At 38.1% G+C, this 25286-nt stretch overlaps 1 protein-coding gene across 3 annotated transcripts in view; it reads right to left on the bottom strand.

The window, feature by feature from the left end:
• Window positions 1-25286, bottom strand: part of LOC127448515 (calcipressin-1-like) — a 33133-nt gene that overhangs the window by 5848 nt on the left and 1999 nt on the right. The window contains exons 2-3 of one of the 3 annotated variants that reach the window (XM_051711128.1): window positions 25112-25164; window positions 14386-14686 (exon numbers count right to left, since the gene is read on the bottom strand). The exons of 1 other annotated variant lie outside the window; for it this stretch is intronic. In XM_051711128.1, coding sequence (XP_051567088.1) covers window positions 14386-14686; window positions 25112-25164 — 354 coding nt within the window. Of the gene's footprint in view, window positions 1-14385; window positions 14687-25111; window positions 25165-25286 lie in introns of those variants that run through there. One more of the 3 variants, XM_051711131.1, reaches the window with a different exon arrangement.

Here is a 25286-nt window from a genome sequence, read left to right as displayed (position 1 = left end):
ATCTGCGTTAAGTGCAAATGTTTTGCCCTGCCTGTCACGATTGTGAGCATTTCTGCACATGCAAGGCTGGCGCATGCACAGCGTTTGACAGATGCAGGCAGCTAGAAAACAAGCTTCCAAACACAGAGATAAGGTGCAATTTACCCTTCGTGCACGGAACTAATTATTTAATTCTACATTGAAAATGCTGGACCGTCACTGAACTAAATTCACGCAGGACATAAAAAGCTGTGAAATAACGACAGAGGGAATGAATAAAGCATGATTTTGCTGCAATGTATAATTAAACATTATATATAACTTGGGACTGTGTGACACTGTTCACATTTTTCACTGTAATAATTACTAGAAAAACATTTCCAATCTTCTCTTCTAATTGATAGAATTGTCCAAATCTGAGAAGCATCCTTAAAGTGATAGTTCAGCCTTTAATTAATATTATATCATCATTTCCCCACCCTCATGTTCTTCCAACCCGTGAAACTTTCTGTATTCTATGGAACCCAAAAAATGTTAGACAGAATGTTAGGGACTGACAGTCTCAGTCACCATTTCCTTTCAAAATATGGAGGGGGAAAAACATGCAGTGAAAATAAATTCTGATTAAGGTTAGCATTCTGTCTAACATCTCCTTATAGGACAAATTTTTCCAAAATTGAAAATTCTCGCATTATTTACTCACTAGGGATGCACCCATCTGATACCTGGATCGGTATTGGTTTTTAGATGGATCGGGTATCGGTCTGACGAGCCCGATCCAAATCCGATACTGTGTGTTAGTCATGTTCGTTCCTGTCAAGCTCCAAAAATGACATAAAAGAACCATAAAAACACCAATGAAGTAGTTCATATGACTCTTGCATTTTATTCAAAGCCACTTGAAGACGTGTGAAAGCTCTGTGAATCACAAAAGGTTGTGTTTAATAAGTAAATATATAATATGCACGTGCAGTGCCAGCACATTATTGAATGGCGCTGCTCTGTTTACATACACACTCGCGGCTATTTTTAGCCTTCATGCGTTGCGCAACATTTGAGCGCTACTCACAAACAACATCTCAGATGTAGATGCTCAATAGTTCGGTTCACTTATAATATGCATTTAGAACGGTGCCAGAGGTGCATTTTACCAGAATTTGAATAAAAGCTAATTAAACTACTGTGAACTTGCCTACAAACAGACACATACAGGACTTCCTGGAGAGTTCAGAATGTCAAAATAAAAGCCTGAGGGTTTTAAAGTTAAAGGTGCACGATTGAAATATGTAACTGTTGTATTTAAAATTCTGTTATAATGTATTATTATTATTATTATTATTTATGTTTTTTTTTTTGTTTTTTGTTTTTTTTACAAATTATAACAATATTTAAGTTTAATGGGTTCCAAAAAATAACTGTGAATGAAAAGTGAACTGATATCTTACAACTAAATTGAACAAAAAAAGAGATCTGAATCCTTTAAATTCCAGATACAAGTTGAATGTTTTTTACAAAAAAAAAAAAAAAAAAAAAAAAAAAAAAAAACTGCCTTCTTTTCTACTGAACACTTATACTGCAATTACTGTTAATTTTGCAGCAGCATTATCCAGTAGACTAGTTAACAATAAAGTTTTTCTTAATAGTTTGTACATTTGTATTGAAATAATGTGTAGTTAAAGGTTTCTGTTTCTTTACATATAATTAGCATCACTCAATGAGGTATAGATATTCTAAACTGATTATGAAAAAAACAACACCGGTATCGGATCGGTATCAGCCGATACTGAGATTTCAGATATCGGAATCGGATCGGAAAATAAAAAGTGGTATCGGTGCATCCCTATTACTTACCCTAATGCCATCCCATATGTGTGTTTTTTTTTCTTCTTCTGCTGAACACAAAGATTTTTAGAAGAATATCTCAGCTCTTTTAGTTTATACTAGAATGCAGTGAATGGGTACAAAAACTTAGAAAGCACATAAGGCAGCATTAAAGGAATTCAAATGACACTGGTTCAATCTGTCTTCAGAAGGGATATGAGAAGTGTGGGTGAGAAACAGATCAATATTTAAATCCTTTTTTACTAATAAATCTCCACTTTCAAATTCTTCTCCTTGTGTTTTTGGTGATTCAATTATTTGTGCATATCGCCACCAACTGGGCAGGGAGGAGAATTAATAGTAAAAATGGACTTTATATATTATAAAGTTATAGATATATATCTGTTTCTCACCCACATATATCATATTGCTTCTGAAAATAACTGGGATCGTATGAATTACTTTAATGCTGCCTCTATGTGTTTTTTGGAGCTTCAAAGTTCTGGTCACCATTCACTTGCATTGTATGGACCAACAGAGCTGAGATATTCTTCTAAAAATCTTAATTTGTGTTCTGCAGAAGAAAGAAAGTCATACACATCTGGGATGGCATGAGGGTGAGTAAATTAGAGCATTTAAAAAAAAAAATTGTGAACTTTGCTTTAATTTGATGCATGGAAGAAGTCATATGGGTATGGAACAACATGGTGGTGAATGATGACAATTTCCATTATTTACAATAATATTAATAGCATCATTATTATTATTAATCATTCTGTAATGCAAGTTAAATGTGTATCATGTACTGGAATATAGGAGAGTAAACATCCATTACATTATATGTGAAAGTAACTAGTTACTCACTACTTAAGTATTCTTTTTATTGGATACTTACTCTTATTCGAGTAATTTTTAACATTATTACTTTTACTTCTACTTGAGTAATTGTACTTTTACTTGAGTAAAGTTTTTTGCTACTCTACCCACCTCTGACTGTGGCAACAGTTTTGCAAAATAACATCTCATGGTTCACTACACCTGTCGTGTAGTTCCAAGTTGAAATGTCCATGGAGTGTTGCTAAAAGCAAGTGTTACATGTTCGCGTGCCCATATAAACTTCGAGTGGAAAATGGTAAACATGTGGCTTGCTGTCTGAAAAGGAGAGGCTCGAGGATGAGGCTTGACTCAAGCATTTCTAATTTACTCTCCTTTTGGAAATACTTCATGTTATAGCTGCACGATTAATCATTAAAAGATCGCAATCTCGATTCAGACACCCATGCAATCTCATTTCTAAATGACAACGTTTCTGCAATGTATATTAACATTCCAGTGGCATGCAGTTGTAAGGCAGTCAAATTTAAATTAGAAATTCACTTCAAGACGCATTTTTAAATGTTGATAAACTTTACATGGCATCTACAAAACACAATGCTCATGCACAAGACGCTGAAAAAACTAAAATGCAACAGCCAAAGACGTTTGTCCAGCACAGTGCTTTACAAACTGCAGGGTGCAGCCACGATTACTGAACTGAATCTCTGTTCAGTTAAATATTTTAATAGCCACCGATGCTACAAAAATAGCGGCATTACCAAGATCTGACTAAATTCGCTACCTGTGCGCTGATTGATTACAGCCGGCTGCTTTCCAATGCTAACATGCATGTGTCTGCCCATGCGCTTGTGTCTTTTGATGAATGCAGCGCCCTGCATGAGACTCTGCACTGTTTTTAATCAAAATACCCCTCTTTAAAAGATATTAATGTAAACACAGCTGTTAATGAATTACCAGTGTAAACAGATGGGATTAAATCTGCACTGTCTTGATGAGATATTAAAGCAAACACAGCTGTTAATGTATAAGCAGATGGGACAAATTCTTCAAAATGTTAGATCTGTGCGATGTCTAAATGTATATAAGCTGCATGCTGTCTGTAAGAGGCATTCAGGCATTCTTACTGCATCAAATCAGTATTAATGTAGGTCTAATAATCACAGTAAAGAGTGTCAAATATGTAAGTACTTTCTTTCATTTAATGTTTTTAATGTTTAATTGCTACTGTTACTAAAAAATTAAAGCACTGTTTACTCTGTTCTCTATTTGAACTATTCTTTATTGAAGCTTGAAACAATTTCTACAAGAGAAACACTGAAGGCTTCATTGTTTTAATTTAAATTGTTAATATTTATATTAAAAAAAAAAATAACAGAGTTTTATTGCATATTTGCTTACAAGTGCAATACCAAGTTAACATAGAACTGTTAATGAAGCTTTTTTTCTGCTCATTTTGCTTTTTACTTAGCACGTAAGAAACAGGTTAAATAATTTCTTTCTTTTTTTTTTTATTATGCCATTTTTTAACAGGATTTATTTTTTTATTTTTTTTTTGCAATAATCCCCAGGTGCCGTATGGTTTATAATGTATTCGTTGCACCCCCTTGTGGACTTAAGACATTTTAAATGTATTTGATTAACAACTTTATTGCATTTTTTGCATAGAATGAAGCAGAGAACATTTTGTCAAAACCTCTAGTAAATTATATGTTACTTTGTTTAATACCCTTATGTCCAGGTTTTGTAAATCACTGAAATAAGCATTTTTCTTCAGAATCGTGAAGCAAAAGCAAAAGCAAAAAAAAAAATAAAAATAAATAAAAAACCTGATTCTCAATATATCCAGAATCGTGCAGCTCTACTTCATGGATTAAGATAGCTACCGTATAGTGAAGGATCTCTTAAAAGAGTGAGGATGGAGATGGGGAGGTGGAGGGATGCTAGAAGAATTGCCTCTAGGGTAAAACCTAATTTATAGTTAAAGTGTCACTGATAATCTACTGTTTTACTCGAAACTGATTTGTGTGTAAGTTAATGATGTTGTAGCGTCTCTAGTGTTTATTTCAACCAGAAATTGCCACGATACATAAAAAAAGCTACATAAAAATAATTTTGCAAAAATGTAGGAATAGTAATATGATTCCATGAGACCAGGATTTGTTAATAATTTTGCAGATTGCTGCATTAAACATGATTTCAAAATTTCTGGGATTTTAAATTTTTTTTTACTTTTTTGGCCTTTTGCCACTTTAGTGGAGAGTAGAGGGTGCAGAAATGGGGAGATGGGGAGAAGAGGGAAAAACAAGATTGTAAAATGTTGCGAGGCAGATTCGAACTTGCATCGCCAAAAAAAGCAGTAGAGCTCAACATATTGGCTCAAGTGCGTTACCCGCTAGGCCACAGCTTCAAATGGATTTTTAACACACAGAACAGGACAGAATTGACCAACTCTGGGCATTCTCTAGTCACAGTCACATTTATTCAGTAAAGTATCCATTTGTCATACTTGAGTAAAAGTACAGATACCTTCATGGAAATTGACTCAAGTAAAAGTTAAATTAGCTCATGAGAAAACGACTTAAGTAAAAGTATTAAAGTAACTAATATTACATTTACTTAAGTATCAAAAAGTACAGGTAAATTGCATAAATTACGGAGCAGTTCATTAAAACCATGGAAACTTATTTGATTGGTGGTGCTCATCATTTACTCCCCCTCATGCCATCCCAGATGTGTATGACCTTCTTTCATCTGCAGAACACGTACAAAGATTTTAGAAGAATATTTCAGCTCTGTAAGTTAATTCAATGCAAGCGAATGGTGGCCAGACATTTCAAGCTACAAAAAGCACATTAAGGGAGCATAAAGTTATCCATACTACTACAATGGTTAAATCCATGTCTTCTGAAGCGATTCAGTTGGTTTTGGGTGAAAACAAACCAAACTGTAACTCATTTTCACTGTATATCTTGCCATTGCAATCTCTAGGCACGATAATGATTTCAAGCTTGATTTCACTTTCTAGTGCTTGATGCATGCGCAGAGCCCTAGGTAGCGCTATAGGAAGTGTAATCAAACTTGAAATCCTGATCGCTAAGAAGACTACTAATGTCAAAATTTGTAGTCGAAAAAGGAGTTATATTTTGGTCTGTCCTCACCCAAAAAACAATTTCATCCATTCAGAAGACATTAATGAAACCACTGGAGTCTTACGGATTACTCTTATGCTGCATTTATGTGCTTTTGGAGCTTTAAAGGTCTAGCCACCATTCACTTACATTGAATTGACCTACATAACAGCAATATTTTTCTGAAAATCTTTTTTTGTTTGTGTTCTGCAGAAAAAAAAAAAATTAAAGTCATACACATCTTGGATCGAACGAGGGTGAGAACATTATGAGAGAATTTTCATTTTTTAACAAACTATCCCTTTAATGGCGCATTCAAGTCACATCAGAATGATCATATTTATGGGATTATGGGGCCAATTAGCAACCACCCAGCAACCACCCAGAACACCCTGACAATTGCATAGCAATGTGCTGAAACACAGTTAAAACAACTTAACAGCATAGCAACAACCTGACAACCACATAGAACACCCAGTCAACTGCAAAGCAATGTGCAAAAAACACAGAAAACAACTTAGCAACAACATAGTAACAACCTGGCAACCACATACTGTAGCAATGCGCCAAAACACACAGCAGAGATCACCTTGATAACTGCATAGCATGCCCTAGCGACCATCCAGAAAACTCTAGTTACCACATACTGTAGCATAATTTTGCTACAAAGCAAATATAACACTTTAGCAACCACCAGAAAACTTTGCTTCGGCACATCTTCATAAAATATAAAAATAAATATTGTTGGACATTTTCATGAGTGCTGGTAATTATTCATACACATCTTGTTTAAATGTAAAATGTAAATTCATGTGATTGACTTTTATATGAACAGGTCTCCTGGAAAGGCAGGAGACTGATCGCACATTACTTCACAGCTTTCATAATGTTTAAGCCTAAACTTATAAATTTAATTAGTCGAAAAAAGAAAAAAATAAGTTAACTCACATGAGCAGTTTCTTGTCTTCCCCAGAGGAGACAGATGACGAAACACGTAATCTGGCACACACTTTGCTTGTGATTTTGATTCAGATTCGTGATTCGCAAAACGAATCATCCAGACCGCTTTTTGAATCTTGTTGTTCAGTTCAAAGGAATCAAATTAAAAAAATTCAAATCACACATCACTATCGCTGATCTGCATGCATTTTTGCACTTACTGCTGTTATTTATTTATACATTTTTATAGGTGTTCAGTTGCAAAAGTAACATTAGGTTCTGGAGAAATTTATCGGAGTAAAAGTATCAATTTTCCCTTCAAAATGTAGTAAAGTGAAAGTAAAAGTCCAAAGAAATATTTATACTCAATAAAGTACAAATAATAAAAAACTGTACTTAAGTACACTAATGAAGTATTTGCACATTGTTACTATACACCTCTGCATTTACAGTATATATATTAATTGACAAATGATTTACTCAAATCAAAGTAACACACTTTGAAGTGAATATACAGTACATGCTAGTAATTCTTCCCATATCATTCACTCAAACTTTTCCCCTCTTTATGTGGTAAAAGCTTTCATGTCTGAGATAAGCAAAGAGATGTGTACTCTAGCCATAAGCACCTGTCACTCATGTGTGCAAATGTTTTAGTCAATAAGCTGGGTACAATGTTCCAGTGGAACCATGAGGGAATGGAAAAGAAAGAAACATGGAAGGAATCCACAGTGGAAAATGGTGAGCAGAGCAGCATTATGTTGTGTTGTGGTACTATACGGGTGGAAAGCGTCTGACAGTATTATTATACATATAACATAAACACTCAGTTACTCAGTTCAGTAAGTAGTGTACAACATAAACATTCAATTCAGTTGAGTTCAGCTACATTAAACAGCTCGCCGAGGACCCGAAAATATAGGTCACAGAATGTTGACTATCAAAGTAATGATAAATGAATTAATCCATTTTAGTTCTGACACATCACACCAGGCCACTAAGTGTGAACACAGTTAATACAGGTTGTTTATGGTAAATTTTATATTAGCAGGCAACTTGGCACATTCAAATAAAAATCAACTGATATGCGGTCACAGGTTTGTATATTGGCTATTCTACGACAGCTTAAAATGTGGCTCAGACAATCATATTTATAACGTATTACTATTTTGAGTCTTAGATTTTTATTCAAGAGTTGCATAATGTGAAGCAGCTATTTTTTCATTTTTACAAATAATCTGATCTTTTGTTTTTGGAAGTTACACATGAAAAAAAAATAATCAAATGACATTAAGTACCTTTAATTTCTAAAGAATTTAATAAAAATAGGCACTGCTCCATGGTTATGTAAAACACAACATTTTTGGGTTGATTTCCAGCTAAAATAACTATATTGTGATACAGTTACAGTGATATAAAATTACTCATAATGTAAGATTTTGGTCATACCGCCCACCCCTAGGCTGATATCACCCACTTGTACATTGAGTGCAAGCGGCACACTTAACTTCATGTTCTAAAGCACCAATTGAGAAAGTGGGTTCCAAGAAAGTTTCTAAATGAGCACAAGTGTTTTGTTTTTAAGACCCTGGCTGCAGTTGTGATATCAGAATGGACTTGAACAGGGAAATGATTCATTGGACTCATTTAAGAGAACAACTTAAATTTTCCACTGACTAGACACCAAGCTGAGTTTATGACAGCTTGAGGAGCCGTGTCGCAAAGTGCAAGTGTCAAAACACCTTCCAGACTTTCCACAAAAAAGCAGCAACCAGTGGATTATTTTATCATGAGACAATCAGCTGACTGAATTAAGCTTTAAAAGAAAGAAAAAAAGAAAAAAAAAAAAGCTCTCTGAAACATTTAATGTCTCACATCTAAAAAGATTAGACATTAGGCTGTATGCAAAGTTGAATAAAGCATTGGGTATTAGGCTTAGCTTAGATTTTAAAGCTGAAGTGTGTCTTTTCTGGTGTTAAACTACTTACTCTTAACCCAGCCAAAAAGATGGAGACAACTACAAGTAAACCATTTGTCAGTCTCAAAAGGATTTTGCAGCACTTTTATTTGATTATTGACACTTTTTCAAAATTGGCATATTTTCTCAAAGAACATCAAACATTTACCTGAAGTGACTTATCCAGACGTGTTGTTGATGCTGAGCATCTACGTGAGGGAGGCGATGAAAGTGATTCATAGTTTAGATGCTCACAATTATTTCCTCAGCAGAGAGATCGGAATATTAGATTATAATCAAAGAAGCTGTCTGCGTGACCTGCAGACAAGGTAAGGATTTCTTTTTTGTGTTCCTAATTTGTAATTCGTTTTGGATAAAAGTGTCTGCTAAATGACTAAATGTAATCGCAAATTACTTCATTCATTATAATGAGTGCGACCTATAGTCACTTTTAGAGCTCTACCTACCTATTAGTTGGCATACATTTTGTTCACCTGTTCCTAGAGATAAGAGGTGTGCTACAGTTGTTAGTACTGTACATATCCAGCCTTCTCGCTTCACTGCTGCGGTTCATGCGTCCATTTGTTGTGGCTTTTTCAGAGATCTAAACACTTTAATTTCCGTTAGTTCCAGGCATCCATGGAGCATCCAGTAACCGAACAACCTGGTCTACATTTTAATAATGACATTTTATGACAATTGTGTTAATATTAGTAATGTTAATTGTGTTAAAGTCAATATGAATAAAGTGCATCCCGCTGTTGTTTTGAACGAGTATAAAAACTAGTAGGAAATGTTCAAGGAACAGAGATGCCACTTCCTTAAACCGAGGACTAATCCTTGAAATGGTCTATACTTGTGTTATTTGTGTCAATGGTGGTATACGTGCAATTACCAAAACAATTAATTTAAGAGGTGAGACCTGTGATTTGGCTAATATGAGTTTAATAGAACTTTAATTATTATTATTATTATTATTATTATTATTATTATCTAACTCAGACAATGCAAGTAAACATTTGTAAGGTTAAAATAGCAGACCTACAATAAAACTAAACTAAAAACACAAATAATGTAGTCCTGTCACAATATTATGTCACCTGATTGCGATCATTTGATCAAACCACACTTTAACATCAAATCACATTTTATTATCCAAATAAAAGGATTTTAAAGATGCACCAAGTATTTTCTTCCTCATTAAAAAAGTTTTACTCCTAAAGAAAAGAATAGTAATTTTGAAACATGTATACAATCATGATGACTCACATGAGAAGAAGCATCCAGTCATATCAGTAATCTTATAAAAGCTGTTTTATTCTACATGGAGAGGGTCCCCTCATGGGGGCTACCATGTTAGGATCACGTGACCAGCCAAATACTACTCACTTTATCTCAGTAACAGACACTTTATCTCTTGGATTAAAATAATCATGGCTGATTGTGAATAGTGATTTTCTACAATGGCATCTTTAACCGTAAACTATTGCGTTTGAATGATGCTTCATCCATGCCCTAGGTGTCAATGTTAAGTCCAAGACGACATAAAGAAAAACTTACCGAGTGCACCTTTAAGCAAATATAGAAATGCCATGAATGCCACATTTATGTGTCTCTTTTTATGGTGAAATAGTGCATTATGTGAGCACTCCAAATGAACTCAGACATCACCGTTTCACACCACGGACTGTTTAGATAAGGATTTTGATAGTAACCACAAAGTGCTCCATTTCACTTAAATTTAAAATTTGTGTAATGGCAAATGTCCTTGGTCATTGTGGATTCATACACAGAATTAATGACATGCAGTGACATTAGCCGTTTTTCCACTATCGGGCCAGTGCGAGCCAGGGCCATAAACTGGTCAGCCGGGGTCAATAGTTGGACCACGAGCCGCGATAATATAATAATGTGATATGATATGATAATATGTCGCCCTGGTGCAAACGTCACACACCCCGCCCATTTCACAAGCCAAAACAAACATGCATGTTATCTAGTTAGCTTTCTTGTATGGAAACGTTAGATAGCAAGCAAGATAATTTGACATTGACAACTCACCAACTTTAACTGCCATGGTGTCCCAAATGGTTTCTCCACAAACAGCAGGACAATTTCCCAGCACACCGTCCATGATCTCGAACCATGGAAAGTTCTTCCTTAGAGCACCGCTTTGTCCATTGTGCATCTTAACGGATTTGTAATGTGTCTGCACTTTTTTTCCCTGAGATGCCGGTGAGTGACATCACACAAATATCTCGGCACCCAGAGATATACAAAGTTAGTGATAACTTTTATTAAATGACATTGATCAATGAGTCAAAGTTCCTACATTACAAGATATCAAAGCTTGTTTAACAAACGTTTGCAGAGACAATTTACATGGTAAATTAAACTTTCTTTTGATGATCTAGCAAAGCTGTATTGTTTATTATTTGGGTTGCTAGGAAACAGTCAAACCCTTGCTAATGGTGGGAGTGTTGCAGTTTTGGTTGTTTAAACGTCACTTTCCAAGTATCTGGCAATGGAATTCCTTTATTGTCGGAGTTCAGAGAATTCAAGTAGGAACATCCCACATCTAACTTGAATGAAATGCAGCACAAGTGTCTCACTATACTCTGCCTTTGACTGCGCCTCAATCCACAGTTGGCCTTCTTTGGCCCAAGGGTAATCGGTGGGCCAAAGGCCATTGGCCCCGAAAAAGCCCTGAGGAGGCACGATTAAGTCCCGGAAGTGATAGTGGGACCGCAACTGGCCTTGGTACGCACTAGCACGCCTTCATTTTGACCGACAGTGGAAATGCGGCTATTGAGGAGATAAGCCACATCCTCTGTTACAGCGGAGAATGGCGGCTGTGCAATTGGATATGGCTCGATTGTGTCAAGCTTTTCAAGCATTTGTTTTACCATTGTCAAAAATGGAAAAAAGCAATCAGATTACCTCAGATTTATGGTTATGCACAAAATTGCTGAAATTACACAAAACTGCATGCTACCATAAATAATGGCAGAAAAAGAGTGGTTGAATTTTCATTAATTCTTGCGATCGCAAAAATCCTGGAGGAACTAATTTATATGTAGATTTCCCCACAATTGTAAACACTGTCAAAACATTGCTCTGTTTTTTAGTGAATTCTGACCAGCCTGACTGCAACATTGGATCAACCAATGGCATGAGTTTGAGGTGGGACTATATGTGACATTTTGCAATTCTATTCGGTTATGCTATTGGTGCAGAAATTACACAATTCTGATTTAAATAATTTAAAAGTCCATTTCACTTTGTATTTGCCTGAATTGTATGACATCATAATCTTATGGTGAACATGCCAGAAGTGCTAGGGGCAGAATTTTAATTTTTGGGAGAATTATCCCTTTAAGACATTGAAGTAGTATTGTTCATTACCTAATAGTCATTGGATTAAAAACATGCCAAACACATGAAAAGCAGTATGGTTCAAGCACAAAACTGCATGAATTGCCCTATCTTGTTTATGGCTGTGCCACTGTAAATAGGTCAGTACAAAGAACTGAGGGTGGAAGACGGCACTACAATAATACTGATTAATTTAATCTAACGCAACTTCAAAATACAAGCAAAAAAAAAAAAAAAAAAAAAGCTGAAAATGCAATACACAAAACTGTATTCAAGTGGGACTTGTTTGGACAAACTCTCTCGAACTGGCGTCTCCGGCCGCCCCTTTATCTCGCTCTCCCACTGATCAGCTGATTCAGTGCAGGCCATGCTCCATCATGGCACAAAACTACTGTACTGAAAACTGTCTCTTAACTATGCTAAAACTGGCTATAGCTTGATTATAACTGTGAATGTAAATGTACTGAATGTCTATGGTGGTTACAGCCGGAACTATATGCATTTTAATATGTGTCCTAGGACTTGCTTCCTGTTTCCACATTGCAAAACAATGGAACAGATTTTCCTTTTCTCCATTCTCAACAGCTGACTATTTTCCTATCCCTTTTTTGCTCTCATCCCATTTTCAGCTAACCCGAGGTTTCTGCCCTACTTTGACAACTTATTGTCCGACCTCAAATGTAACTAATTTGGGCTAATGCAAACTTCTTATATTTGGGTATCAATGCTTAATTGTGCATGATGCCATCTCATACATCTCATCTCATGTATTGCTAACACATACTCATTTATATACAGATAAAAGTAGTTTTAGCATGCAGACACTGTCACTAACAAAACCTGAATTGTCCATCATGTATAAAAAAAAGTGCAGTTGAAACAACAGGACATTGCTCTACACTGTAATAACAATGTCTACAACTTGACTTAAGGTTGTCTGATGGAGAGGATTTGTTTAACAGCTCAACAAATGTGACGTCAAGTGGAAAATTTCTTCAGCGATGACAAACACTCCCATTCACCAGTCTGCAATATCATGATCAACTTGTAGGAAAATGGTACAAACAAATGAGTGCAATATGCTTTGTTCTTTATTGCTTTGTTTGTTCACTCGATTGCTTCACTTCTACAGCCTTCCAATACTTTGAACTAAACTTAAAAGACATAGCAAGTATATAAATAAGTTTCCATTTCCTGAAAGAACTTATTACTACTTTTATTCTGTGACCAAAGAACTTCCTAATGCTAAAAGGTTAAATGTTCTATTTTGTCTAAAGGTTTGTTTAAACTTTACAGAACAAAACTAAACATAAACCCTGGATTGACTCAGATACTTTTACAATAAGAACATTCTTTCCAAGTTCCTGTTTCCTTGCTAAAAAAAAAAAAAAAAAAAGAAGAAAGAAAGAAAGAATTAAATAAGCTGACAGGGAAATTCAAGTGAAACCACTGATGACCAAATTTCCATTAAAGTTCCAAAAAACTCCATTAGTCAAAAAGTTTATTAGTTGTGACACTTTAAAGATTTGAACCAGAACTTAAACAGATAAAACAGCCTGTGATAAACACACACATACACACACACACACACACACACACACACACACACACACACACACACACACACACACACTGTGATTAAACGAATTATACAGGTTACAGACATTCATGTCCATCAACATTTTTTAAGATATTGACCAGCCCATGTGATCTCTAATGAATATCAAAGTCTTACCAGTCACAGCTTGCCAATTCTCGATTGCATAATCATAAAAATGAGCGTTTGCATCATATAATTTGGCAAAGGAAGTTATCTGCGTTTCAGGCTAATGGCTCTTTAAATACGATTACTGTGAAGATTATTCTGTAAACTTATCTAATGAACCATTAACCCATGAAGTAGATTTAGCCTAATTATGCATCTCTGAACAATATTGTAACAAGGTTAAGGATGGGAAAGGAGGAGGCGGGAACCGGCTGAAGAGTCAAAATAATATTTAATTTAAACAAAAAGACACACAACACAAACACACATGGCAGCTGCATGTGGTTCTCTCTCTCCTGAACTGCTGTGTTCTGCTGCACTTAGCCCTCCTCCTCGTCCCACTCCTCCCTCCTTTGCCTCAGGCCGGGAAATCATGACGTACATCCCCCCCATCCTCCTTTCTTGGGGCCAGTGTGGCCCCGCCTGCCGGCAGGCTTTTCCCCACCTCTCTAGGGCTGGGGAGGGGGACAAGGGGAGGGGGGGAAAAAGAGGAGAGGGAAAGGGCAAGGTGGAGCGACAGTGAGAGAGAGAGAGAGGACAGAGAGGAAAAAACTTGCTTGTCAGTTTCCCAGACATGCCGTCACCTGGTCCTCGATCACTCCTCCACCCTCTGGCAGACAACAGCCGCTCCTCCAACCCCTGTCAGATGGAATGCCCCGCTGCGTTTTGGCAGCCGGTAGGGAACTCCTCCACCCTTGCCAGTGGCTCCACCGCTCCAGGCGGCCGGCAGCAAGTCCCTCCTCCCCTCGCAGACGGCGGCCGTTCCTCCACGTCCAGGTGACTGGCAGCAACTCCTCCGTCCCCCGGCAGATGGCCGCGGCTGCCCCTTTGGGTGGATGGCAGTGGCGAGGACTCCACAACAGTGCATACTTCCGCCTTCCTGGGCTTCGGCACCAATGTAACAAAGGTTAAGGATGGGAAATGAGGAGGCGGGAACTGGCTGAACAGTCAAAATAATATTTAATTTAAACAAAAAGACACACAAACACACATGGCAGCTGCATGTGGCTCTCTCTCTCCTGAACTGCCGCGTTACGCTGCACTTATCCCTCTCCTCAGCTGATTAGCCCAATTGGGAGCCGGGCTTGCGTAGTCACGGCCCGGCTCCGCCCTCCTCCTTGTCACAAATATCTATCTAAATATGGTCTTTATATGCATATACAGTATACAGTCTATGTATCCCATACAAAGAATATATACATGTATATTTTAAACATATGCATATAGTGTATAAATAGGTTTACATGCGTGTGGTCTTCATATCAATATATAATGACTGTGTGTATTTTTATTGATCAGAGGTGAATAGCCAGACTGGTTCAACATGACAGGAAAGTGACGGTAACTAAAATGACTCTGAATTACAACAGTGCTGTGCAGAAGAGCATTTTGAATGCCAAACCTTGACATGGATGAGCTATTACAGCAGCAGACCACAAAAATTCAATTTCTTTTAGCTAAGAACAGGAAACTGAGACTAGAATGGGCACAGGCTCACCAAAACTGTACAGTAAAATATTGGAAAAACGGTGCGTGTTCTGATAAATCTTGGTTTCTGAAGCTAAATGCAGATGGCAGAGGCAGAATTTACCATAAACAAAATGAATCAATGGATCCATTCTGCCTTGTGTCAATGGTTCAGGGGGTGGTGGTGTTATGGTGTGGGGAATGTTTTCTTGGCACATGCTAGGCCCAATTAAGCATAGTTGAAATGCCACAGGAACAGGATTGGGAAACACTGCAATAGAGTACCTTTTGAATGTAGTGGAATGGCAGATTGCATGAATGTGCGGCCAAATAATTTGCAGCAACTGCACGAGGCTATCGTGACAACATGAACAGAATCTTTAAGGAATGTTTCAAGCTCTTGGTTGAATCCATGTCACTAAGAATTCAGGTTGTTCTGGGGGCAATGAGGAGTTCTACCCAGTATTAGAAAGGTGTACCAAAAAAAAAAGTGGCCAATGAGTATTTGGACAGTCACACTGCATTGCACTGCACTGGATACAAAATATCAAACTAAACATAATTTGCAAAGATTATAAATAAATTATTATTAATAATAATAATAAAAGCCACACTGTTTTACAGAACTAACTTAAATTTGACTAGCCAATTTTGAATCTTCTTTTAACCATTACCTTGGTCCCAGGTAATTTTTTGGGGATGTATGAACTCAGTTCACCTCAAGTACACACAGGTGTCCTAGCAGAGTAACCACCTGAGTAGTTTTCACATTTGTTGACATGTTTCATTAGATTTTAATAACAACCAGAAACTGTATATATATATATATATATATATATATATATATATATATATATATATATATATATCCTGATTTTTTCTGTTTTTGTGTATATCTCATATTAAATTATTTCAAAAATTCAAACAAAATCTAACATAAATCTAAGGCAATCTGAGTAAACACAAAATACAGTTTTTAAACGATAATGTTATTTATTGAAGCAGAAAAGTAATCCAATACCAACTGGGCCTGTGTGAAAAAGTATTTCCCCCCATAGTAACTAAATCCCCAAATCTATGAAACTGCATTCATAATGGGGTTCAGCTGGACTAGACACACCCAGGCTTGATTACTGCCAGCCCTGTTCAATCAAATCAACACCTAAATAGAACTTTTTCAGCAGCATGAATTTGGCTAAAATGTCTCACCCAGTAGTACACTACGCCAAGGTCGAAAGAAATTCCAGAAAGGATGAGGAAAAGGTGATTGAAACACATCAATTTGGGAAGGGTTACAAAGCTAATTCAAAGGTTCTGGGACTCCAAAGAACCACAGTGAGAGCAAAGTTAAAGTCTTGGAGTTGCCAAGTCAAAGTCCTGACTTGAACCCGATTGAGATGCTGTGGCAAGACCTTAAATGGGCAGTTCATGCTCGAAAACCCTCCAATATGGCTAAAGCAGTTCAGCAAAGAAGAGTGGGCCAAAATTCCACCACAGCGTTGTGAAAGACTGATCTCCAGTTATCGGAAGTGTTTGGTTGCAGTTGTTGCTGCTAAAGGTGGCACAACCAGTTAAGTTTAAGGGGGCAGTTAGTTTTTCACATGGGTGATATAGGTGTTGGATAACTTTTTTTGCTTAAAAAATAAATAAATAAATAATAATAAAAAATATATATATATATATTGTGCTCAAAAGTTTGTATACCCTTGGAGAATTGGTGATATATGTACCATTTTTAAAGAAAGTATGAGTGAGCAGGCAAAACACATTTCTTGAATTTCTTATAGGATTCATATTCAACTGTAGGTTATAACAGAATGGCACAATCAAAAAACAAAACATGGCAACAATGAAAAAAATGAAATGACCCCTGTTCAAAAGTCTGCTTACCCTTAGTTCTTAATACTGTGTATTGCTCCCTTTTAGCATCAATGACAGTGTGCAGTCTTTTGTAATAGTTGTCTATGAGGCCCCAAATTCTTGCAGGTGGTATAGCTGCCCATTCGTCTTGGCAAAATGCCTCCAGGTCATGCAAAGTCTTTGGTCGTCTTGCATGAACTGCACGTCTGTGATCTCCCCAGAGTGGCTCGATGATATTAAGGTCAGGAGACTGTGATGGCCACTCCAGAACCTTCACCTTTTTCTGCTGAAACCACTGGAGGGTCAACTTGGCATTGTGCTTAGGGTCATTGTCGTGCTGGAAAGTCCAATTGCGTCCCATGCGCAGCTTTCGTGCAGAAAAATGCAAATTGTCTGCCAGTATTTTCTGATAGCATGCTGCATTCATCGTGCCATCAATTTTCACAAGATTCCCCATGCCTTTAGAGCTCACACACCCCCAAAACATCAGTGAGCCACCACCATGCTTCACAGTGGGGATGGTATTCTTTTCACTATAGGCCTTGTTGACCCCTCTCCAAACATAGCGCTTATGGTTGTGACCATAAAGCTCTATTTTGGTCTCGTCACTCCAAATAACAGTGTGCCAGAAGCTTTGAGGCGTGTCAAGGTGTTGTCGGGCATATTGCAACCGGGCTTTTTTTGTGGCATTGGCAACTCGACCATGCAGCTCATTTTTGTTTAAGTATCGTCGTATTTTGCTCCTTGAAACAACCACACTGTCTTTTTCCAGAGCAGCCTGTATTTCTCCTGAGGTTACCTGTGGGTTTTTCTTTGTATCCCAAACAATTCTTCTGGCAGTTGTGGCTGAAATCCTTCTTGGTCTACCTGACCTTGGCTTGGTATCAAAAGATCCCCGAATTTTCCACTTCTTAATAAGTGATTGAACAGTGCTGACTGGCATTTTCAAGGCTTTGGATATCTTTTTATATCCTTTTCCATCTTTATAAAGTTCCATTACCTTGTTACGCAGGTCTTTTGACAGTTAATTTCTGCTACCCATGGCTCAGTATCTAACCTGCTCAGTACATCCACTTGAGAGCTAACAAACTCATTGACTGTTTATACACAGACACTAATTGCAATTTAAAATGCCACAGGTGTGGGAAATTAACCTTTAATTGCCATTTAAACCTGTGTGTGTCACCTTGTGTGTCTGTAACAAGGCCAAACATTCAAGGGTATGTAAACTTTTGATCAGGTCCATTTGGGTGATTTCTGTTATCATTATGATTTAAAAAGGAGCCAAACAACTATGTGATGATAAATGGCTTCATATGATCACTACCCTTAATTAAAGGGTCATAATATAAGTCATATTTTCAAAATCAATGCCAAAATTTCTGCCAGGGTATGCAAACTTTTGAGCACAACTGTATATATATATATATATATATATATATATATATATATATATATATATATATATATATTCGAAAATGTCTCGGTTATGTACGTAACCTCGGTTCCCTGAGACGAAGGGAACGAGACATTGCGTAGTAACGCACATGGGGAGTGCCTTCTTAAATGACCTAGTTGAAACCTCTCTACAATAACGGCAATGCTCTAATATTGGCTATGGTGTTTGAGCCCCGCCTGTTTTGGCACGAAACTGTCCACTATAAAAACAGGTGCACAAAAGGAGGGAAGAAGGCCTGAAGGTGAACCACCTGCGCTTTAAAGGGCGTGGTTAGGACCTTGGGTACATAGCATTTCCTTGGTTTGACAGTGGCTCTTGAAAGGGCCAAACTCCAAACATGAATTGTCGACTGATATTGCATGCAGAGTCCAAAGGCTCGAAGGGGTGCCCTGCGAGAGCTTTTAGGATTAAAGTCCCTAGTCGGGACTGTAGCCGGCCGAGGTGGGTCCTGGCGCATGTAGTGCGCCCCGTTCAGGGGCCACACATGCAGTTTCCACAGCTGGGGCTGGGGATACCAGATTGTGCCTTGCGCCTGAGAGAGGAGATCCCTCCTCAGTGGTATTTCCCATGGCGAGCTGTACAGCATCTCCATCATTTCCGGAAACCATGGCTGATTGGGCCATTTCGGCGCAACAAATAGAACCATTTCCTTATCCTCTCAGACTTTGCACATGACAGAGTGAATCAGGCATACCGGGGGAAATGCATACTTGCGTTTTGCCGTTGTAAGGCTGGCACCAGGATGTCTACAACCAAAAGGCACCATTTCTGGTAAAAGTCAAAGAACTCTGCGAGAATCAACGTCATAGAACTCTCTCACAAAAGAGACTGTGATTTACTCCGTTTGGGCATAAAGTGTCTCATAGCCTGTGACTGCTGCTGAGTCGCGACGTAACACTCAGCAAACTGTTGGGCCTCATGTATTCAGACAGAAGACAAAGGCAGGCCTAATACAGTCGTAAAAACCTAACTCAAGCCCCCACCTTCCAAGTCGTAAATCTTACTGATAAAAATCGCGCCAAAATCAAACAAAGGGAGTCCAAAACAGACTACAAATCCATGAAGCCTTGCTCACTAAAGGATCGAACTCTCAACTCCTATTGGACGAGGCACACAACAGAACGTCCCTCAAGCATGACATCATCAGGAGTTGAAATACCTCTGAAATGCTTCCGGGATTTACTTCCAGCGACTTTGTTCACCGAATATAGACGTAGCTCTTTGCTGCTCTCAGGTGCAACCTCGTGGCACAAGGAAGTAACATCCGACTTGAAACTGTGGCCATACAATCTCCATCTCTCTGGACGAGTTGAGATTACTCTGTGTTCAACCGAACACTCTAACGGATCCGAAGGAGACCGCTGAGCAGTTCGCATCTTCATCCGTTTGCATACAGAAGTGAAGAGATTAAAAATTTCTCTTCCATCTTCAATCAAGTCGACATTTCTGAGTTCTCCACCAGCCCGCTGAGAATCAACAGCCGTGCCCGCCGACAGAGCGAGGAAATGGCCTCCCGTCATCACACGAGCCTCAAGGAACCGGGTCAGAGTTAAAGGACGGAGGAAAACACATTCTACCTGTGTCCTCATGCGATTCAAGTAAGAGGTTTACGTCTGGGCAGAGATAGAATATTATAGTGTGTTATTCTTGTGTTTCAAGGTTTTTGCTTGTACAGTTTACGGACCGCCGTGTCCGCTCACTATTAATACTCAGGGTATTAATTATCACAAATTTGATTTGCTGTATTGTGGTCCAACCAAATTGGATTGTTGTGCAATTTCGCCATCGCGGGTGAGACAGCAACTGAGTTCATCCATTAAAGAGTCAAATAACGCGGGACTTTTACGAGCCCCGCTCGTAAAACCGCGTCTCTGAGTGATAAACTGAGAGCAGCTTTCTCTCCCACTATCGCGAAATCGGCTTTAGGGCTGTCACTTCTCTCTCTCTCTCTCTCTCTCTCACTAACCACACAGACACACACACACACACACTGTCACACACACCTTATGTGTTATAGGATTATTTTATTTCCATATCTAATCATATCACTGTTTAGTTGTAGTTGTAAGTCAGAAGTTTACTGACTGCATTATATTAATTATTAATTGATATTACTGCATAAATAAACTTTGTTTATATTACAAAGAGAAGCATTTTGGTTTGTTTTGCATACGCCTGTGTCATGCTGACGGGATGTCAGTGCTCGGATTCAAACCTTCATTCATTGCTTTTTTTTCCCGAAAATCGATATTCTTCGGATGTCGATTTTCCTAAGAAAACAATCTAATATTGAGACTGTTTTACTATCTGGTTATTAGTCCCTAATTCCAGGGTGGTGCCCCGTCAATGTTAATCCTTATTAATATTCTATTGATTTTTGATAATTGATAATTATCTTTGATTGTTGAATTTGAATGATCAATAAGCTAGTGTTAATTTTAATGTTTCATCGATGTTAACAATTAATGATTATCTTTGATAACTGTTGATTTAAAGGATTAAAAAAAGCTAACATTGATTCTCATCAATGTTCTATTGATTTTAATAATTAATAATTATCTTTGATAATTATTAATTATTGCTAATAACCAAACTTGCTCCTAAACGTAGCACACTACATTTACTGGAGCCCCATATGAGGTTTTAATGAGTTAGATTCAATTGATTAATCTAAATATTAATTAATAAATACAGAAATAATGATTAATTATTTCTGATAGTAACACTGATCTAAACAACCAGTAAAGCCCTACAAAACTTAAACTTATTCAAAGAGGCTGGCTGGAGACACTGGCGCATCCAAAAGAATGGCTTTTTCCTTATCACTCATTTCTGTGAGTGTCAGCCATATATGTTGATCCAGAACTGCCAGGTTGTGCATGGACTTGCCGATGGCTTGCGCAGTGACTTTTGTGGTATGCAGCGCTAAGTCTGTAGCGGTGCGGAGCTCTTTGAATGTCTCTGGAGCGAAGCTATGCTCATCCATTTGCCTGAGGAGCTTGGCTTGAAACACCTGGAGCACCACCATTGCGTGGAGTGCTGATCCAGCTTGTCCTGCCGCTGAGTAAGCTTTTCCCGCCAGTGTGGACATTTGTCGGGACGGTTTGGAAGGATGTATGGGGCATGATTTCCATGCCCTGCTACTCACTGGGCAGAGGTGTGCCACTACCGACTCCTCCACAGGGGTAATTGGGCATAACCATTTTCTTCCTCGTAATCCACATTAAAGAGGATAGCATCACTGCACCCTTCTCGGCGCGCACCAGGACTTAGATAGTTCGTTATAAACTTCGGGGTAGAATAGGGCAGATTTCTGGGAAGCTGCCGTTTGACGGCATCCAGACTGCCAGAACCATTCAGCGAGACTGTTCAGGTTCCTCTGGGGGAGATCACTCAAGGTGAAGCTCTTCGACTGCCCTTGTAAGGTGGCGCGTGCACGTTCCTCTCCCTTGCTGGGGGGAGGGGCGGCAGCATCATCCACTGACCACTCGCCTGACGCAGCGAGAGACATGACTTTGTCATTATCATCCCCAGCGTCAGAACCGCTGCACGAGACGAGGCCGCCCGCTTTTCAGAAGGTCGGAGCTCATATCGCACATAGCGAATTTGAAAACATGCACTTCGGAGAGATTGAGGGGCTCGTGGCGCGTGTGCCGCCACGAGGACCGCCTCAAAGTCATCCTACTCGACCTCGCAGCCCCGCCGTGCCTCCTCGTGTGAATCCTCGGGTATCACAGAAGAGGTGGATGGGAGGGCGCGTGAGGCTGAATCGTCCATTAGAACAAGGGCGATTCGCGAGCGAAGCATCTTGAGACTCATGCCCTCACAGTGAGGACAGTCTGTCTCCATGAGAGCTGTCTCTGCGTAGGCACAGCCCAGACAGTAAACGCAGCTCTCATGCCTCTCGCACAAGGAACACTTACGGAATGACATCTTTAAAAAGATGCGAACACGTAAGTGACTCTTTTAGATATATAAATTAATATATATTTATATCACAAAATATACCATACACAATATACAACTGTTTTGTAAGGATACACAAACCCTGCCAAAGCGCTGCGGGGAATCAGGATGCTGAGGCCCGTTCACCAGCGAAGCGTCAAACGGTGAGGCGGTGTGATGTTTGCCGGAGCACTGCATGGGAGCGGAAAGTCTTCCCGCGAAGATTTTGCCAGCTGACTCATGCATATCAACGGCGAAGGGTCTGTTACACCACTCCTTGTCTCTCTCCACTGGCTGCCAGTTGATGCGCGTATCAAATTCAAGGCTCTGATGCTGGCATACAGAACAGTCACTGGGTCTGCTCCAGCATACCTAAAACCATTTATGCAGAGCTACGCGCCCACTAGAATCCTGCGGTCGGCTAAGGAACGTCGCCTTGTTGTACCAACACAAAGAGGCACCAAAACACTTTCCCGGACTTTCAGCTTCATCATACCACGTTGGTGGAATGACCTTCCCAACTCCATCCATGAAGCTGACTCACTCTCTGTCTTCAAAAAACGACTAAAAACATATCTTTTCCATGAGCACTTAACCAGTCATTAAAAGTGAAACTTTGTAATACAGCACTTTTCATACCACTGTCTCCTTAAGATGATTCGCTTATGTTTTCCTCTTTTGTAAGTCGCTTTGGATAAAAGCATCTGCCAAATGAATAAATGTAAATGTAAGGTAGAGGGCTTCTAGACAAGAGATGATCACTGTCTTGAAGGAAGAAATTCTGAGGAAATGGTGTTTGAGCACCTGTTTTTATAGCGGACAGTTTCGCGCCAAAACAGGTGGGGCTCAAACACTATAGCCAATATTAGAATATTGCCGTTATTGTAGAGAGGTTTCAACTAGGTTGTGTATGGAGGCACTCCCCATATGCGTTACTATGCAATGTCTAGTGTACTGAGTCGTAAGGGAACTGCTATATCTCTTTTGAAGGTCTAAAACAATTTAGTATGACAAATACAAAAAAATAGAAGAAATCAGGAAGGGCAAATACTTTTTCACAGCACTGTGTGTGTGTGAGTGTGTGTGTGTGTGTATATATATATATATATATATATACACACACACACACACACACGCTACCAGTCAAAAGTTTTGAAACACTTTCACATTTTAGAATAATAATAAAGTCATCAAAACTATGGAATAACATAAATGGAACTATGGGAATTATGTTGTGACTAAACAAAATCCAAAATAGATCAAAACTGTGTTATATTTTAGCATCTTCAAAGTAGTCACCCTTTGCCTAGAATTTGCAGAAATGTACTCTTGACATTTTCTCAACCAATTTCTTGAGGTATCACCTTGGGATGCTTTTTAAACAGTATTGAAGTTGTTTCCATCTGTGCTGGGCACTTATTGGCTGCTTTTCTTTATTATTTGGTCCAAGTCATTTTTATTTTTTTTATAACATTTTAGTTTTATAATTATATTAATATGGTGGCACAATTATATTTTTGTCTACAAAACTAATTTCAAACATTTAAGCATATGCCTTCAGATCAAAATATTTTTAAGATCATGAGAAACATTTCAGTCAAGTGTTTTAAAACCTTTGACCAGTAGTGTATATATTCCACTTGGTTTAACATTTTGTCGTCTAATGTATGGTGTCATTTTTATATCACCAGAACTTGAATTTGAAAAAGCCTCCAAATTCATGATCTTGAAAAAAGACTGGGTGTAATTTGATGTTATCGAAAAATGTTGCTATTAATTTTTAATATTTTAAAATATTTTGTGTGAATTCACCTAAAAAAAATTCAGGTTGTGAAATTCAAGTTTTTATTATTCAAGTGGTGGATCTCAGGTCGTGAAATTCAGGTCTCAATATTCAGGTTGTTGAATATGAGTTGAGAAATTCAGGTAGCTAAATCCGAGGATGACATCCGGGAATGCAAGGAAGAGCAAACGACCGTCGATGTAATTCATCTCTCTCTTGGACAAAGCTCAAAAAAGTAATTTTAAATGAATTAATGAATATATACAGTATATTATACATATATAGCAGTAAATATATATAGCCTACATTTTTAATAATGTGCAAAACATCTTTTCTTTGCTCCTTGGCAATTCATATTGAACGAATCTGCTGAAAATGCAATTAAAATTATTCACATGCATGCAGACATGACCAGATAACACGATCCCCAGTTGATCGATAACACCGGCCAATCTCAGCAGTACATCACAGTAAACATCTCTCATTCAGAAGTTTCAAATGTTTTTGTGTTGTTTTGTGGTCTGATTAAAATACAAAACGTCTGTGATGATCACATTTGTATGAATGTAAGAGCTGCTTTTAACTCATGAAGAACACACAGAAAGCAAAAGCAACCGAGGCAGTGTTTATGACTAATGTTTACATTGTAGTCTGGCAGTGTGAATAAAGTCTGTTCTTCATAATCGTATGTGTTGTTTATTGACCAACATTAGTATATACACATTAAAAATATACTATAAATTGACATTATAGTGCTTTTTTATTATTAATATAATGTGTTACAATCATGACATACCATTGTCTGGGTGTTATGAACTGCTTGACTTGGATGAAATTAAGCCGTGCCACCTGAAAAATAAAACTTTAATAAAAAAATATATATATAAAAAATGTTGGCTCTGGTAAGTAAACAGCAGTAACACTTTCAAGATTTATAAATAGAAACAAAAAATTTGCTGGCTATTGTCGCA

This window comes from Myxocyprinus asiaticus, chromosome 11 (assembly GCF_019703515.2).
Source record: "Myxocyprinus asiaticus isolate MX2 ecotype Aquarium Trade chromosome 11, UBuf_Myxa_2, whole genome shotgun sequence".
NCBI classification, from domain to species: domain Eukaryota; kingdom Metazoa; phylum Chordata; class Actinopteri; order Cypriniformes; family Catostomidae; genus Myxocyprinus; species Myxocyprinus asiaticus.
Note: the sequence above shows the minus strand (reverse complement) of the source record. Positions and strands in the feature narration are given on the sequence as shown.